Source organism: Dinoponera quadriceps, unplaced genomic scaffold (assembly GCF_001313825.1).
Source record: "Dinoponera quadriceps isolate SergipeBrazil2010 unplaced genomic scaffold, ASM131382v1 scaffold5809, whole genome shotgun sequence".
In the NCBI taxonomy this organism is placed as follows: domain Eukaryota; kingdom Metazoa; phylum Arthropoda; class Insecta; order Hymenoptera; family Formicidae; genus Dinoponera; species Dinoponera quadriceps.
The window spans coordinates 622,478-640,213 of NW_014559826.1; the positions used below are offsets into that span (position 1 = coordinate 622,478).

The 17,736-nt window shown below is 46.0% G+C and overlaps 1 protein-coding gene across 2 annotated transcripts in view; it reads right to left on the reverse strand.

Moving 5' to 3' along the window:
* LOC106750489 (homeotic protein ultrabithorax-like) overlaps positions 1 to 17,736 on the reverse strand; it is a 76,136-nt gene that overhangs the window by 30,805 nt on the left and 27,595 nt on the right. The window contains exon 2 of one of the 2 annotated variants that reach the window (XM_014630864.1): positions 8,350 to 8,391. The exons of the other annotated variant lie outside the window; for it this stretch is intronic. Coding sequence (XP_014486350.1) covers positions 8,350 to 8,391 — 42 coding nt within the window. The remainder of the gene's footprint in view (positions 1 to 8,349; positions 8,392 to 17,736) is intronic. 2 annotated transcript variants of the gene reach the window in all.

Here is a 17,736-nt window from a genome sequence, read left to right on the forward strand (position 1 = left end):
CCCCCCCCACCTCCTTCTCTCTCTCTCTCTAGACCCTTTGCAACCCCAACGTCTACCCATCCCCTACGCGCGCTACACAAACCACCACCAGCAACAGCAGCAGCATCGCCCTTTGCATTCTATCCGTAACACACTCCCAAGCGCGCCTTGTATACATGTGCGACCGGGATATCAAACTTCACACGCGAGAGCAATAATAAATGTTGGACGTTCGCAGCTTTGCAGGTTTATCGCTGTTACCGCAGATTTACCGGTGGATTCACGGCGGAAAGGAAAAAAAAAAGGAAAGAACAGAGGGGAGAGAGGGAGGGAAAAACGTCGGATAAACGTTGGAGGTGCAAGGGCGATGAAAAGATGGTGATTAAAGTTTCCGTCGGTTCGCAATTCGCGCGCGATGAAGAATCGAAACGATACTACCTGTCGTCGTTTGCCGTCGTGGTGTGTGTATATCCGTCGTCCGATGACGCGCGATTACTAGTATCGCGGGACGCGCGATGCTGCGATACGCAATGGGATCTTCACGATCTCTCCGTAATTATCCGCTCATCTGATTCTATCTTCCTCGTTACTGCCCCGGGAGTCATCGTCAGAAGCGTGACGACACGTGCTGCAGCGATGCGTGTCGCTGACGTTAATTATACACCTTGCGCCTTGTTCTCCTTTCCACGGAAACGTGGCCGTGATGAATTCCGGTCGATTGACACCGAAATTACGACGCGTCTCTTATCTTCTTCCTCGCATATTTCGATTTCGAGATGACGCGATACCGATTCCTCAATTGGCGCAACAATCCGGCGCCGTGTGCGGACAACCCGGCGAGCGACTCACCTGTCCCCTCCCCGGTAATTATACGAGTGCTCCTCGAGCCTTCAAATCAGGATGGCGTGCGAGAGAGATCGCTTTCTCGGAAAGAACGATTCCGCGAAATGACCGCGTGTTAGCGCCGATTGTGTTAAGAGAAAACGTGATGCATAGGATAGCTATGTCGCCAGGCGAGTCGCCTGGGACGTAGGGGGAGAGAGAGAGCCCGAAACCCCCTTTATCAATCTCCTTTAGTCCGGGTTCAGCGCGTTCGCGTGCTTCAAACCGACGCTATCACGCAGAAATCTCCTGTCGCGGCTCAGTCTCCGGCGAAACATTGCTTCGCGTGTTTGCTGCTATACCGCCGTAGACAGACAAAAAGCGGCAACGGAGATAAGGCCGCGCTTCTGAGAGAGCGGAGAAAGAGTTTTAAGAGACGTTCTGATACGCTCGACTTTCAAACCAGTGACGCTGCAAACAGTACCCACCCGAAGCCAGCGCAAACTTCTCTTTCTCTCTCTCTCTCCCTCTCTCTCGTGTAATTTCGGTGATATTCTACAGTCGTTTTCGTTGATACTGAAATGGTTAGGTCAAAGCCCCGTCTCGTCGAATAAAGACAAAGAGTGTGACTTTCCGTTTCGGATTCGTCTGCAAGGGGGAACCGTCGCTAAGAAGAATCATCGAAATTTCGATCGTTCGAAGCACACGTTTACGGCTTTTACTTTCGCCGTCGACCTCTTCGTTACGGCTTGAGCCGGGCGAGCAGAATTCTATCGCGGCGTGGTTTCACTTCGGTATTCGTCCGACTGAAGCTCACTCAGTCCTCTTGATCGCTTCCATCGTGTCTTGTTATAATACGATACGATGTGATGCAGTATGATATGATATGTGTCAGGCTGTCAAAATAACAGATTAATTCGAATAATCAACGGTCGTAACGTATAGCTCATGTCCGGGCGCGATGTGGACGATTAGGAAGATTAATGGGGGTTCACTAGGATCTTTCAATACTTCGTATTGTGTCAGCATATTCTCCCATCATGGCCGTTAATTGTCCGGTGAAACGGTGATCTCCGTTATTAATTCCAGAAATCGTGGAATTTATATAACGTATATCGCGAAACCACCGCGTCATTCACTGTGTCTGCATCGATATGAAGAATAGCTGATGAATTGAAGAAAGGGGTGCTCACGATATCAAAATAAGTGAGCTAATCGCTGCTTGGCAACGACAAGTTAGCCTCGATTCGAGTTATCGCGGAGAGTCGCTATAGCGATGTTACGTCTTAAGTGATCACTTAGCGACAAGTCACTATAGCGGTGTTTAAAAAATCGCTTAACACTAAGCGAATATAGTGGCGCATAATAGCGAAGAAGTTAAGCGAGTTACGTTTTCAGCAATGTTGCTATCTATTTAGGTTACGATGGTATCGCTGTCTCGATAACAGTGCAGTTATATTCCTGTGATTGGGATGTTATCCACCATTCACGCATTACAGATATTGGAGCGCGCGTATTCGATAAAAGGAAAACGGAATTCTACTTCAATTATTATCGTATTATTGTGAGAAATCATAAATTCAAGGCTGAACACTTTATGACGACGGCTAACGACGACTAACGATACTTTCAATACTGATTTTATCACGCAAACGCGCAGCTTATACTTTTACGTCAATACATATGAAACACATTTTTTTGTAGCCAGTATGAAAAAAAAAAGAGATATTAATATTCTAGAATAAATATTTCAATATTGTAGCTCAAAGATATTTTATTCGAAAAATCCTGGTATTTATTTGATTTTTTATGATTTAATTTAAGTTCCCATTTTCCTACTGTACGCTATATCGTTTCAAATCTAAAATGCCGGACAGTTTGATTAATTACTGTTTTTGTTTTCTTTCGTATTGCAATAGTTGGAACGAGTATATTTATTCGAAAAATTTCGCCGCAATATTCCTCGAAATAAATGATATTTGCCCGATGACCGAGAAAATGAGAGCACAACGCAACAAATCGGCTTCGTTTAATATTAGGCATCCGAGGAGGGTAAAAATGAGAGGGTCGGAGATGCATATGTATGCCTGGTACATAATATATATCCGACAACGCTGTACGGTGTAATTAAATCATGCCGACGGTTTTGCAATTAAACTCGATTATTTGCCCGTCGCTAGCCGCCCTACACCGGTCGCGATTTAACTCTTTCAAGCCCCGCGTGCCCACCCTTCGCCTAAGTCTGATATCACTCGCGGAGCGAAATAATCCGTACACTCAATTGTGCCGGGGGTGATTCCGAAACACGTTCTTTAGAAAGTTTAATTGTCTGAAGATAAGATGGATGGGATTAATTACAAATAACTTGACTTACGCCAACGGGATTAGTTTTTCCTCTCTAATACTTATTCAAAGTGGCGTCCAGATACTATTTCATTAATTAAATAGGACGCGAGCATCAATTCGAATTATTTGTGCAAAGTGAATGATTCGTTTGTGGATTTAAGATAAATTGATTACCTGCGTTAATAATATTCCGCGAATAAATCCTGAAAAATAATATTCAATCAGTATATCGGCTCGCCTTTCGATATTTGCATTTTGGAATATAATCGTGAAGACCAAACTCTGAGAGGTAGTTTGACTTCTAAATCACGTTTTCGAAATGTAGCCGTACAGATAAAAAAGAATAGTTATGTCATTTCCATTCTGTAATATTTTTAATAAAATCAGGTATCTTACGTCGTGTGCTTTCCTTGAGATATTAAATTGATGATTCACACAGTATATACTGTATTTGGATACAACTAATTGAAAAGTATTTTAATTGTATAATTTACTTTTTACGGTGGGAATAAAATTTTGATGAAACGTCTTGCAAAAATGAAAATTAATGTTCAACAAGTAAGCTCTGTATCGATATCAATACAGGATATCAAAATAGATGAATTCGTTCATTAGTCACATTTTCAATTCTTGTCTTATGTATCAGTTCTTTCCTTACATTCTTCAAAATAGAAAACGGAAGATCGATAGGTCGGGATCGATGGAGGGGAAAGATAGCGAAAAAAAATGTGTTAACCGTCGTTGAAGTCCCAAACTTTCGCTACACTGCGTCAGTTTCTTTTTTCGGACGGAAAAAAAATAGCAGAGCCCACTCCTAATAGGGAGGACACAACTTTCACCTGGGAAAAGTCTGTTTTCGAGTTTTTTACGAGCCTTTCGGGGAGAACCTTAGACCTACGCTGGACAAAGAGACACAAAATATTCTACGACCGTAAAAAAGTAAGAGTCGGATACTACCCTGTCTGCTCGTAGTCTTCTTTCAGATAGAAGAGATATATTAGCTTCGACAACATGGAAATCTCACGTTTTACGGACATTCGCACGCAATAAGAGGACACTTCTTTTCCTTTGCCGTCTTTTACTATCCGCGAGAGAATTTTTTTCTCCGTGATTTTGTAAAATGCAATACTTTATCTTTCTTTTTTTTTTTTAAACAAAGGACTAAATATGCGATCGATATGGTAGAAAATAGTAGCACCTGTGTGCGCTGTTCTATTAGCAATACGGTCATCGGAGAGAGATAATTAACTTTGCGACTTTGCGTTATTCCGTTCCGCCTTCTATATTTTGTTCCAACAGCATCTCTCTCGCGCGCTCTCTCTCTCTCTCTCTCTCCCTCTCTCCGTTTTGAGGAGCGAGAGAGCAAAACGCAGGATGCGACAATATCCGGCGCCCCGGCGTCCGACAACTGATAACGCCAAGGGATGTTTATGTGGTTGTTCATAATAGGTTCCAAGTTACGCCCGCACGTTTGAATACCGGAGCGTAAGTACTAAAAGTACTAAATTTTCTATCGATATACGCAACAAATGCTAAATATATTTATGTAGTTGATTCTAATCGTGTAATTAATTTCTAACTTAAACAGTGTATATAATCCGATTAAAATTAGTCACCGTAAGAGATTCTTTATTTACTACTCGAGACATTTTCGGATTGTTTAATAAATTACATATTATGCACAAATTACATCACTTTAATTGAGCCGACAAAAGTTGAGATAAAACGGGAGGATAAAAATTTAACATTAAATTAAAAATTGTAAATGTTACTCCCACGGCGCATTATTCGTAATTAACAATAATAAGGTTTTTAACGATATTCGCGTATTGTGGTGAACTTGGCAATAATTTCGAGCGGGCAAATTTTATCGATGCCGAATGAATCAACCCATAAAAAGGGAAGTACTGCCAGCTCAATGGCTTTCGTATCTATATGTAAATAAAGTAGAAAGAGCTGGTGCAGGGAAAAGAAGAGGCAGCTATTTCTCTCCACGGAGCGTCGCGTAATTTACGTGAGGACTGAAGATAGCGAAGGGACTTAATTCACGTGCCACCAACGAAAAAATAAAATGGTCCCCTGCGAGATGGAAACATCATTCGCTACTCTTAATTTTCTCGATCGCATAAAATTAGCGAACACGGCACACGCAGTGCTTTTTAAATTAACAACCGATACAAAATTACATCTTATGGGAAAGATATCAAGCTATAAGGTTTTACCGAAGCGTGAAAGTGTTCAGAGCGATTATTACGAATCACGAACTATTGTTGCTATAAATGTTATGTTACATTGCTATTCTTGTTGCTAACGTTCTGTCACGTCGCTACTATTCTTTATGCTGAAGTTACGCTCGATCACTTGTACGTTGCTGAAGTTACGTTATTACATTGTTATATTTTTAACATTACGTTTGCTGGAGGGTCAATTATTTCTCGGGAAAAACACGTTTTGTGTCATAGAAAAATTCTTTTCTACTTTTCATTCATCTCCCACAAACAACTCTTTCTCCCTTTTTCGTGCCGGTCTTAACAAAGCGATGGATTAGTAAATACTGAAAAGTTCCTGGCGCGACTTTTTAACAAAATATGGCAGGTCTGTTTTCGCGTCGAATAACATATTATAGTCAATTTTTTCCCGATAGAGGAATACTCGATGCGCGCATTTGACTTTTTGATTCTAAGGGATCATAACGTACTCCTATAGACTGAAATAATAGTTTGCCACGGCTGCCACACCCAGTATTGTGTGCACACATACTTATATGCCCGTCGCCTTATGCGCTTGCTTTGGCATTTTACATAGGGCGGTATGTACCAATGATATATAATACGTTACGTTGAACGCACCTACACGCACACTTATACATATCGGCAGGTACATACGGCTGTATACAAAGATCTATGTCTAAATATAAGTGTGTAGGAGTCATGGGGGTTCGAAGAGACAGTGAGACGCGTATGTTGAATGAGAAAGAGAGAAAAATAGCACGAAAAGTCTGTTGTGTGATTGGTGGAGGGGATGCATAGAGACAGGTTGGTTCCTTGAGGAGGAGGGGACACAGAAGTACACGACAGGGGTTGGTGGGACGGCGGTGGTGGTTCTTCGTTCGTTCACGTTCGTTTCTGCGTCCCCACAGACGTCCGACCGCTGATCTACGATTCCCTCGCGCATAGCGAAGCACATAACTTTCATCTTATACCTCCTCGTGAGATCCGTACAATGATATTACCATCCACGTGTTTGGAGGCAACCCCGAATAACAGCAAGAACAAAGGGAAATGCCGAGGGAGAAAAAGAAGGATGATGATTTCACGAGAGGAAGTTGTTAAATCTTCCGAACGCCTTCGCCTTCGAGAAACACGTATTTTAGAATTTTGGTATTCACACCGAACGACCAGCTACGGAGTGGAAAACGGCGAGAAAATGGCGAGGACAATCTGATAAATCTCGAAGCATGACAATTTGTGAGAAACAGAGAGAGAGAGAGAGAGAGATCACACACACCGATAGAGCGTGAACAGCTAAAAAGGCGGGAAACTATAAGTCACCGTTAAGATACGATGAATACAAAAAGTTTGTACACTACTAGTGATAAACAGACTATGCAAATCAGTACTCGGTTGCACCGAGAAATATTTTCCGGCCGAAATTTATTGCATTGGACAAGTGACGCAACGAGAAGCTCGTTAGCACGAAATTTGTCACGGAATTATTCGATCGATAAGAAATGTGTGCGGAAGAATATCGTCGCTACTTATATTCCCCCGAACTCGAAAATCTTGAAGATACAGAGCGAGTATTTTGTAGCGTTGCCCAAGGAGGGAGAGAAGAATGGAAAGTATCCGCCCCTTTCCTCGCCCAGGTTGAACTCGTGCAAGCGGTTAACGCAGCCATTTCACGCCTCGGAAAGCATCCAGCTTCCTCATCCAAATTCTAACCGAATCCACGGAAACCTCTCTCTACGGCCGTGGTACGAGGATTTCTATTTAGCAGTGACTGGAAAATGGTAGAGACAATTGAGCGAGATAGGGAATGAACACATTACCATCCCGCAAAAAATTAATAGAGAAAACGGGAAGAGAAAATGGAAATATATCTAAAATATTTTCCCGTCGATCCTCTTTCGTTAATTATCGTTTCATCGTGATTCAACGATCACAGTGAGCCATTCTCGAAATTATTACATTGAGTGACAACAATTTATACACCATCTTGCAAGTCTGTCGATATTACCTCTTCTTCATCGCGAAATTGTCATCAGGCACGTGATAAAACCGAATCACCGTTCCGTTCTTGACGATGGAAAATGGATCAAGGTGTATCTGAATTTCGTCGTTTTCTCTTCCCTCTTCTTTTTTTTTTCTTTTTCTACGAAACCCGTGCCGCGAGTTTTTCCATAAATCGGACCGATCCCTACCTCTCGCTACGTAGCAGAACAGCTTAAAGTAAGTATCGATCACGGAGGTTGAGGGAATTACGGTCCGTGAGCGATTCTCCATTGCCTATACCAAGTGGTTATTTCTGCCATACGTCGTATGCCATAGGAAAGGGGCGGCAACCGCAGCAGCACGACTGTCCTTTCTCTCACCCTCCGTCGGCGTAGCCATACTCGGCTACCCCAATTCCATCCCCAAGAGCCAATATTTATTGATCACCCTCGAAGGCATCGTTTCGTGCACTTTCTCTTCTCGCGCGCCCGCTCTTTCTCTCTCTCTCTCTCCCTATCTCTCTCTTTCCATGTGTCCCCGCCCGTTAAACCCTTAAAAAACAGACGTCGTGCTTCCGTGGCCTCGCTGAGGCGCTCTCGCAGCTGTTCTACGTGATCCTTTTCCGTCTTCTTGCAAGGGACGATTTCGCTCGAGCCCTCCACGATGAAAATTCACTCTACGACTCTTTATTCTTGGAAGTTCACCTTCCACGTCGATCGCGACGGAGAGGAGTAATTCAACGAGACGCGGGGGTCGGCCGGGAGAGCGAGCATGACATCTGCGTGGCTCCCGAGAACCCAAGCGGAATAAATTTGATAAGGAAGAGGCTCTCCAAACTTTCGACTTTCCTATAGAATCGAGAGATTTCGATAGACGACGGGGGGTGACGGGTGGGGGCAAGGAGGGGAGGGTACCGCAGGACGGGAGAGGAAATTACTGTATAATCGAGAACAATAATTTCGGAATAAGCTCCGATAAAAGCAAAACTCACCTTGCAACCATGTCCAATGTGGCTTAGCGATATTATCCTTACCTGAAACAGAAAGAGAAGAACGAGCTCGCGTGAAATCAGTGATCCGGTGATTTTTCACCTACCGGGAATTTATCATACGCGCGCTCCGTCTCCCGCACGCGTTTCCCCCCGCTTCGTCCGGCTAACGAATCGCTTCAATCTCCGATTGGCGATCGCTATCTGCGTGATAACGTCGTTGTTCGCGCGGCCGAATTATTACCGCGCTAAAAATGAAAAAAAAAAACGCACACACGCGTCCGGCCCGCGGCCGTATTTCACAGCTCGACGGCCCGGGCTCGTTTTTCTGGGGTATTATGGACTGTCGTAGGGCGAATTATACAATCGTGATAGCGCATTGTTGCCGGTGCATGCGCGCATCTCACGGCCGCGGGCCGCCAAATGATCCAGAACACCATGGGGAATTGGTTCAACGGCGAGCAGGCGGGCGGGGAGAGGGGGGATGGGTGGGGGAGGAATAGGACCGCGGTGTTATAACTAACCGAACTGATCTACGACCTGTTTAGTAGTTCTATATCAGCGCTACACCATGCTCCGCTACACGCAATCGAATCGCCTCCTCTGCCGATAATATCTAACTTAAGGACTGAACTGGGCAACCCCACCACCAGGCCTGTGCACGCACGCGAGAACGCATGGCCGGCAGCCCCACTTTACACGTGAGCAAATATACTCGATATGATCCGGGCCCGCGCGAAGAAGAAGATAATGTCGGCGATAGAAGATTGCGGCAATTCAGCACGTGCGCCGCGCCGCCGCCGACCGCAAAAAGAAAAACGCGGGGAGGGGGGCAAAAAAAGAAGGAAAACCCGCAGCCCGCGCGCACGGCGTTTCGTCCGTTCGTGGTCAACGTCGGCCGTTCCCTACATATTCGACCGTAGACAAATCGCGTATCGTATTTTCCAGGCATAATGTATACCCGGGTATAATGTGTACCCGCGACATGCGCACCGCGCCATTAGTGTGCAAAATCCAGCAGCCGACCGACGTTTTTCATCAAGCGCGGCCGAGAGATTGTCGTCAAGATGAAAAACAACGATGGCTGTTAATAGTTTAATACCACGCGATCGATGCTCCGGGATGTATGGTTTTTCTTTTTTCCTCGTGCGAATATATAAATATTTATTTCTCGCCGGCGTAATGAACGCTTTTATCCGTGGTCCTCGTGTTGCTGCCCGTCGCGAAAACCTGTCGGCTGCCGAAGAACCGATTTACCGATCGCGTTAGTTAACGAGGACGTAACAAGCCGTCAAGCTGACAACGTCGCGGGTATCTCGCCATACCTCTCAATACATACATACATACATACATACACACACACACATACATATATATATATATATATATATATATATTTATTAATTTAGAACAATATCCTGGCGGTCTCGACGTGGGCTCGCTGGGATCGTAAATCGGCCGCGAAATCTCATATTCCCATCATAGCGCGCTCGCGCGCGGAACGTCTCGTTCTTCCGCCAGTCCGGACTCCGGTGTCCCAGCCCCGATGAATTGATAATCCAAAGGGATCCCGCGTTATTGCTTCCGTACCGGGCTCTCTCCGTAGTGGTGAAAATCTGCAGACCGGTGACTTACGACACATTGGCGGTGACTGGTTATTAGATTATTGGCGGTATCGACAGCCCATGCGTTGCCCCGTTCGTGCAGAATTGGAGAGCACAGGCTGCTGCTGGTGGAGACCGGGTCTCTCTCTGTTGGTGATGGTGTCACCGGAGGTGGCTCTCTCGTACGCACCGCGTACAAATAGACGGGTTCGAGGGGGGTGGAAGAGGGGCCGGCGGAAGGGGAGACGGTGTGGAGGTGCTGCAGTACGGTGAGGCAAAATGGGGAGACCATGATAACGATAACGTACGATCGGCATTAGCTGGCGGCTTGCTGCGGCTGATGGATGCGCTAATTATCAGCAAGCAGGAGTTACAGTGGTTACCGCGTACGCGTGGTCCGTATGTGTGCACGATAACTGTCTGTTTTCGATCAGAACCTATGCGAAAAGTGTGGGTCCGGGGGGAAGAGAGGAAAGAGAAGCTTTCGGAAAAGCGCGCCGGATATTATTTAACGGGGCAGCATCGAGAGAGCGCGATATCGGGAATCGCAAAGAGAGGGGAATGGGGAGGGGGGGAGTGGTTTCGCGCGGTTGATAGATAATGTACGAATTCCCGTGGACGCACCCCCTCCCCCCCTCCTTCGATCGCTCGAAATCGTCGACGGCGAATATTTCCGTGAAATATACCGTCGAACGCGCGTCGGAATCCTAAATTGTTCTCGAGACAATTTTCAGCGTCACACCGCTGACCATCGGCCACCGGAATTACACGGGAATCGGTGCCCCGTAATGAACATCGCGCTTGTTTATTTAATGGGAAATTCGGTGGAGTCATAAAACTCGAAGAAGGGGGTGAAACCTATTAAATTTATGCTTTTGGTTTACCCGGTCTGACGGATCGCAATGCCCGCACGCGTCGACCTCCAATCCCCATCCTCCCCGTACAGCTCAACGATTCCCCTACCCTCAAACTCGCCATCTCTGCCATCTACTACCCTCTACCCACTTCCACTATACAGGTCAACCATCTCATTCCCTCTTGTTCATTTCGGTTCATTCTCCCGGTATTTCTCTCTCGTTCTCTCTCTCTCTCTCTCTCTGTCTCCCTCTCTCCCACCCCCTCGCTCTCTTTCTCTCTCTCTCTCTCTCTCTCGCTGCCCCTCTCGCACCCCCTTCTCCCTTGCTTTTGCAACGGTGGCGCATCGTGTGTGTGCGTGCCTGTGTTTATCCTATTGGTAGTCCAATGTAATCCAACGGAGATATATTCTGCTGCCTAGGGGGGTTCGGTCGGGGATTCGTGGTTCGCGCTGCGGCGCCCATCGTGACGGACAACGACGCGTCAGCGTGTAAAACGTCGTCGCAATTCTGCGGCCAGACTGCGCGAAATGCGCGTTTTACCGGTTATCGCGGCCGCGCTTGATATTAGTGTATGAACACAACGCGGCGCGCGTTAAATCGCGGGGCATTATTTTCTCGAGGTTGCGCGCGCCTCATTTTCGTCGCCGTAAATACATCACGGTGATGAAACTCCCACAGCTCTCGCGAGAGCTGGCCGGGTCTGCTATAAAAAATTGACAATCTCCTCCCGGCGAGCCAGCGAAGGAGGATCCTACAAAGCCCCGGTGGTGGTAACCGAAGAAGAATCTGCCGGGGGAAGAACGACCGTCCAATTTTATCCCTTTTGAATCCTCCTAATTACCAAATTTTCCTCGTCCTTAATTTAGTGTTATAATTGCTTCCTACCCCTCTCGCAAGGGCTGGTAACACGTCGCGGCTCGTGACTACCACCCCCTGCGCGCGATCCCTTATATACATCCATCCCCGTCCCCCAATATCTTCTTATACAGGGCTACGCCTTCTACAAAGTTTACCCTCCCTCTTGCGCGTTCTTTATCGCGGTCTTCGCAGAGAGGGTGATACATCCTCCCTTTAACGTGCATTTAAATGACCCCGATAATTCCATTGATTGGTACACTAACCGGCGAGCGCGAGCGATAACGTTACATCATTCCGCCATTTTTGTCACCCTGAAATTTCCGAGATAATAAGCTTCCGCGCGCCCGACCGAGCGATTATTAACCGAGGGAATAGAGTAGAGCTCGGATACACACCCACCGCGTACGTTTCCGCACGAGAGACGAGTATCTAATTATAACTTCATCTGTAGGTCAGAAAACGCACTTAGTGTATCGCGAATAATGCGAAAAGACGGTGGCTACACGTGCGGCGCGTTCCATCCAGTTAGCTGCGCAGTCACGTTTCCGACCGTTTATGTTTGTGCAACACCGCCGGCCCGCATCGGCGAGTACGTAAGCTCGAGATTCGTTTCTTGCGTCGCCGAACGCGCGCCGGCCATAACACCGGGCGAAACCGTTTTCTCGTCAAAACACTCGCCGGTGCCGATCGCAAGCAAATCCCGCGTTTAGCTCCATTTCGCCATCGAGCCTTAACCTTGGCTCCTCATGTTCCGGTCCGCTATTTAGACGAAGTAATACCTCGTTTTCAATAGGAAGTGACATTTCTTTCGTCAGACATTAGATATCGTACCACCGAAGAAGGAGTTCTCGGACATTTTCCTAAAAGAGTACACAACTCTGATTATATCTCCTCCACACTCGTGCGATTCTACAGTTTCCAACACGAAACATTTTTTCCTCTCTCAGTTTCAACGCTCCTCGTAAAAGCAAGTACGAGCAGCGAAATGTAAATCGCGGTATAGACGAATGTTGGGAAAGAAATCTGAAGCCGATATCCTCCTTAAAGTTCGGCCGGTGTTAAACTCGTGGTTGTACAAGCTCGCGATCCGTCTCCATGAGTCGGCCCCGCGTTGAAGTAAGCATGCTGAAACTCGGGGATATATTTTTGTCCACCGGGGCTCCGAACTTTCGGGGGCCGTCGCATTCGGTCGCATCGCTTTGGTTTACGCCGCGGATATACGAGTGCCAGCGGCGAAAGAAACGGAACCATCGGTGATCCATCGGCGGCGGGCGAGAGCCTCCCCCCTCCGGAATGGAGGACGGGAGGTCGAATAGCGCTCTGTGCGCGCGGCATACAGCGAAGTTAGAGCAAAGTTGCGTTTCTCCCCTTCTATGTAGCGCGAAGCATCCAGCAAGCACGCATAATACAGCGCGGCGCTCCGGCGATATTACGTCGAATGGCGTATCTAAAAGTTGCGGTACATAAGCCCCGAACCGGCGCCGCGCGGTTCGTGTTTTAAATGCACACGAGAATACATACGCGATAAGCTGTGTGCCAAAATTATGTCGACTCTTAATATCTTTAATGGCCCGCAATGTTTTTATCGCGCGCGCGCGCGCGCTTCTTTCGCTGTCCGCCTCTCTAACGTTCCGCCCCCGATGCGAAATAGTTTCCTTCGGCGCGGACGGCGAGTTCGGGGCAGTTCGCGATAAGTCGACGCAGCTGTCGCAAAGAAAATTACAAAGGGGAAGAGATGATACCGTGTGGTCGATTTTCGCGAGGAAAGACGGACTCTTCGCAGTCGGGCGAACCGCATCGCCTCGAACGCTCGGAACGTTGCGATTCGCGCGCATCGGACGCGTCCTCCGCGACCCCTTAACGATTTAATTTTCTCATCATCGCTGTAATTTCCAATGAACAATAATGGAGGAACGGAGAAACCGGCGCGCGACGCGCGAGAAATCAAGGATTCGGCGAGCCGCGAATCGTGACGCTTCCGTTCGCGCGGGAATTTTTTTCGCTGAGACAACGCGCGGTGGTAGAACCGGGGGCATAATGCAGTCGCCATCGAGAGAAGAAGAAGAAGAAGGAGAGGAAACAAAAAAAAGAAGAAAAAGGCAGAAAGAAAGATTAAAAAGAACCGTGGCGGGACAAAGTTTCCTCGCGCAATGTTTTATTTCCCGGCTGCAGGCGGTGGAAGAGTTAATGCCTCGCATCTACCGCCGGTCGGCAAAGATATACCGAAGTAAGTACCGGGCGTTAGAAGTAGAAGTGTATAAAGGGCCGTGCCCAGTCACCACAAACTTCTATTCTCACCCCCTCCCCCCGAGAAAGGGTTCGTAAAAGTTGGGGACGCTCGGGATATTTACGCGTTATCGTAAACTGTACGCGTCTTCTTGCTTACCCTGGAATATAGCCGCCTCCGGGCTACGTTACCGCCAGATACAGACCGCTTTCATCCAAGATTATTACGCTACCATCAAATGACCCTATCGGTTCCCAAAGCTGAACTATATACTTATGCCCGGCTGTATTATAGAGCGAGCACGGTGCACGTGCGGTGCTTATCAACGGTGCACTTGCTATTCGCGATATTACTGATATCTTGAATCTTTATTAAAAAGAAGAGCGAAGGAAACTACTTCGACCTGTGTGCATCATACCTCGCCGTACCGGAAGAAGAAAAGAGTTCGCCGTTGTGAGTAAGATTGTCGCTTGCTTAGCGAATCCAGAGCCGTGATTTAAGGAGAATCAGCTTTTAACCGGTACGGTACCTGAGTCTCGGAACTATACAAGATGGGTGTGACAGAAATACTTCTTCATCGTCCCTGCTGAGTAAGTGCGCTATGACGTTTCGGTAATGATGATTCGTTCGTTTCGCAAATGTAGACTTGAGCTTGAAATGCGTTCTCCGCAGTAACCCGTAGTAACTTAGATGTTATTTACGAAAAATAATTTCTTCCAGGAGCACTAGTTGACAATTGCTCCCGCATGTGATTCCCTTGCCGTACGATTAAGTCTGTTCAGTTGTAGCTTCATTTCGTTTGGCAGGCTGCAAATCTGCTGAATCAACCGACTCGTCTTTTGGTTATTTATCTTCATAGGATTTCGCGCGAGAGGTTATCCACTAAGGCATACAGTAGCCGGTAACGTTTAAGTTGTGGGGTGGGGGGGAGATGTGAGAGTGAAAAAGGTATGTTGTATTTATGTAACGTAAATTGTCGACGTCTTCTTCCCCCAAGGAATAAGCATTCCTTTCCTAGAGTACAACCGTAGCTAAACCCCTTTTCTTCGACCGTAATTATCCTACCAAATGAGCACATTATTTTACATACTAGGGAGACTAAATTAAATGAAATCGCACGTGGCGCTTCTCGCCGAAATTACATTAACAGAATAACAACTCGCAGGAATTGTACGCGTGCCGTAAATCGATCGAGCGTAATTTCAGGAATAATGAGTAGATACTGCCAGCCTGTCGCACATTGCGAGTGCCGCCTTCAAACTGATTAATACAGAAGAAAGGGCCTGGCTATTTACGGCACGGAGAGAAAAGAAATGGATAATCTCGCTTAAATTACAGTGATTTTCGGCGCCAAACATGCATCTTCTTGTTTTTAAGGCAAAACGACAACACGCGTGAAAGTCTATCATCGCTATAATAGCGGTCCCTGCGAAAACGGTTTGCACAGCATCGTGCAATTAGAGTCGGAAATACCGAGCGCACGTTTTTCTCTCAGTGTATGCTTCTCGAAAGAGAAGGTTTGATTTCCTCGAAGAGTTGTCCGCGTTAGGTATCATTACGCTCACATGCTCGGCCAATTAGCAATGTAAATGCCCGTCGGTCAGGTTAATTAGCGTGTTCGTAAGGTTGACCGACACGGAGAGAGGAAATAGGAAGATAAACCTCTTAAACGAATGACCATTTCAATCACGCATATAACGGAAATTAACCGTCCGTTATTTTCGTCGCTTTTTCTACCGTTTTCTTTACAAAAATAACGGGATTGTTCTCCTGTTATTTTCCGCGGTAAAGAGATCGTCGTTTTGAATATACGAAGCTTTGATTTCCCGTGCGAATAAAACGAATCCCGTGATGTTTAATTGCGCATTGCTGGTGATGCGATATTTTCCGATAAAATGCACGAATTTATTACCTTGTATTTCATAATAGATGAATCGCTGTATCGGAAGATTTGCTTGAATCTTGCGAAACACGAAGCAACAACGGAGTCACGGTCAGCGAAACTATACTCATCGCTGTCTCGCTCACAGGACAATCGATGTCGATAGGTCACATTACTCGAAAGTCACGCAAGGCATAAATTTTACGTTCGAAAAGTGACAAACAAATCGAAAACAGCCCGGCAGCAACAAAGCGACATGTCGCTTACTCGCGCGGCCAACTACGACTAGCTGGTTCTCTCACTTCCAGCTTTCAACGGTTATACATATTTTTACCGTGCCGTTAGGATGCATTGTCATTTGACCATCTTGCCCATGAGAGGAGCCGAGGTGTGCCATTAGGAACGGAAAAGCCATGTTGAATTCAAGTATGGCCGTAAGGGTGTTTCCCCGCGGGCGAAAAGCCTGCCCCTCTTTTCTACTCGGAAATCTTGAACGCCATTCACGACCTTCCTCTTGGCGAAACCATAACATTGGGAGTGCTTTATATATTCTTTACAACGTTAATATATAACATTTAATGTGCGTACGATTTCGAATTTTTCAGACTTATTTTTTGTAAACAGACGGAATATCAAGCGACGCGAAAACGCATTTGTTTAAAATAATTATTGTAAAAAGAGAGAATAGTTTTTAGAAACTTCGTTTATAATTTGTAAACATTGCATTTTTTTTGGCGGTTTGATGCGGCTTTTCGATCCGCAGTGTTTGTTTTAACATTCGGCACGCGTTCTTTCTTTATGAACATTGTATATATGCATATGTGTAATAATATATCACGGAAACTTCCTCTTCCCGCCTCGAGCAATTCTCCACCGTGTTGCGTGTGACATTATCGACTGGTAGCTCCTCAGAGCCCCGCTATAGTGCACGAAAAACTGCAGAGATGGCGCTTACATCTTCAAGCCACACCCGATACCTTTCCATTCGTACACATACCCAGCATGCTATCGAAGGCTTATGTGATAATAAACGATCCGATTACGTGTTCGCGATTTTTCATGTAAATTTAGCACATGAAATGTTTTACGGAAACCAGAATAAATATCATCATTCGACAAAAGTTTTACAGTCGGAAATATTCTATAAAATTAACGCATCGCATACTTTCGTGAATTTCTAATTTTTGCAAATCGAGAAATATACTTTATAACTAACACAGTTTGTTGAATATGTCCTGAGAAAATTTAAGGCGGACACGAGTCGATCGCAACATATAAATTCGTGAAAAATAATATAGTTTAGCGATTAATAAAGTTAGAAGTTCAGAATTTTTATATAACGACAGAATCGGCACAAAGAGCGAAGCTCTTGTTTCTTGTCTGTGTTTTCTAAAAGCCCCCGGAAAATGTGAGGTAGATGCGAAGTCAGAACACAGAATTTCGATTATTTCAAGTAGATCACAGGCGGAAGCTGTTGGAAATATTCCAGTAGCACAACGGCGTCATTAATATCGCGTGTAAAAATACGCTTCATTTGTTGGTAACGGAAATCACCTCGTTTCTCCGCTACGACGGTTAAAACTGAAATTGTCGAATCGATGAAGCGAGCATAAGTATTTGTTGGACTGTTTTGGCATATCTGACTTATTTACCAGACCTCCAAATTGTTACACCGTTCGATCGATACAGCACGATCTAGAAGACACTTTCGAGCGATATCTAAGAGATTCATCGATGACTCGGTGTTGCCCCCAAGCCACTAAGTCGCCTGGCACGAGAAAATCCGTGCCCTGCCCAAAAGGTGGCGCGAGGCTATAGAAAGTAAAAGGGGAATACCCTCCATGATTGAACACACGCGCATTTTTAAGCGAAACTTGTCGAATTTCATCGACGAAAAAAAGGAAGAAGGAGACGTAAAAGAATTATACCCAATAATTGCAACGAGTGTCATTCCCCCCCCCC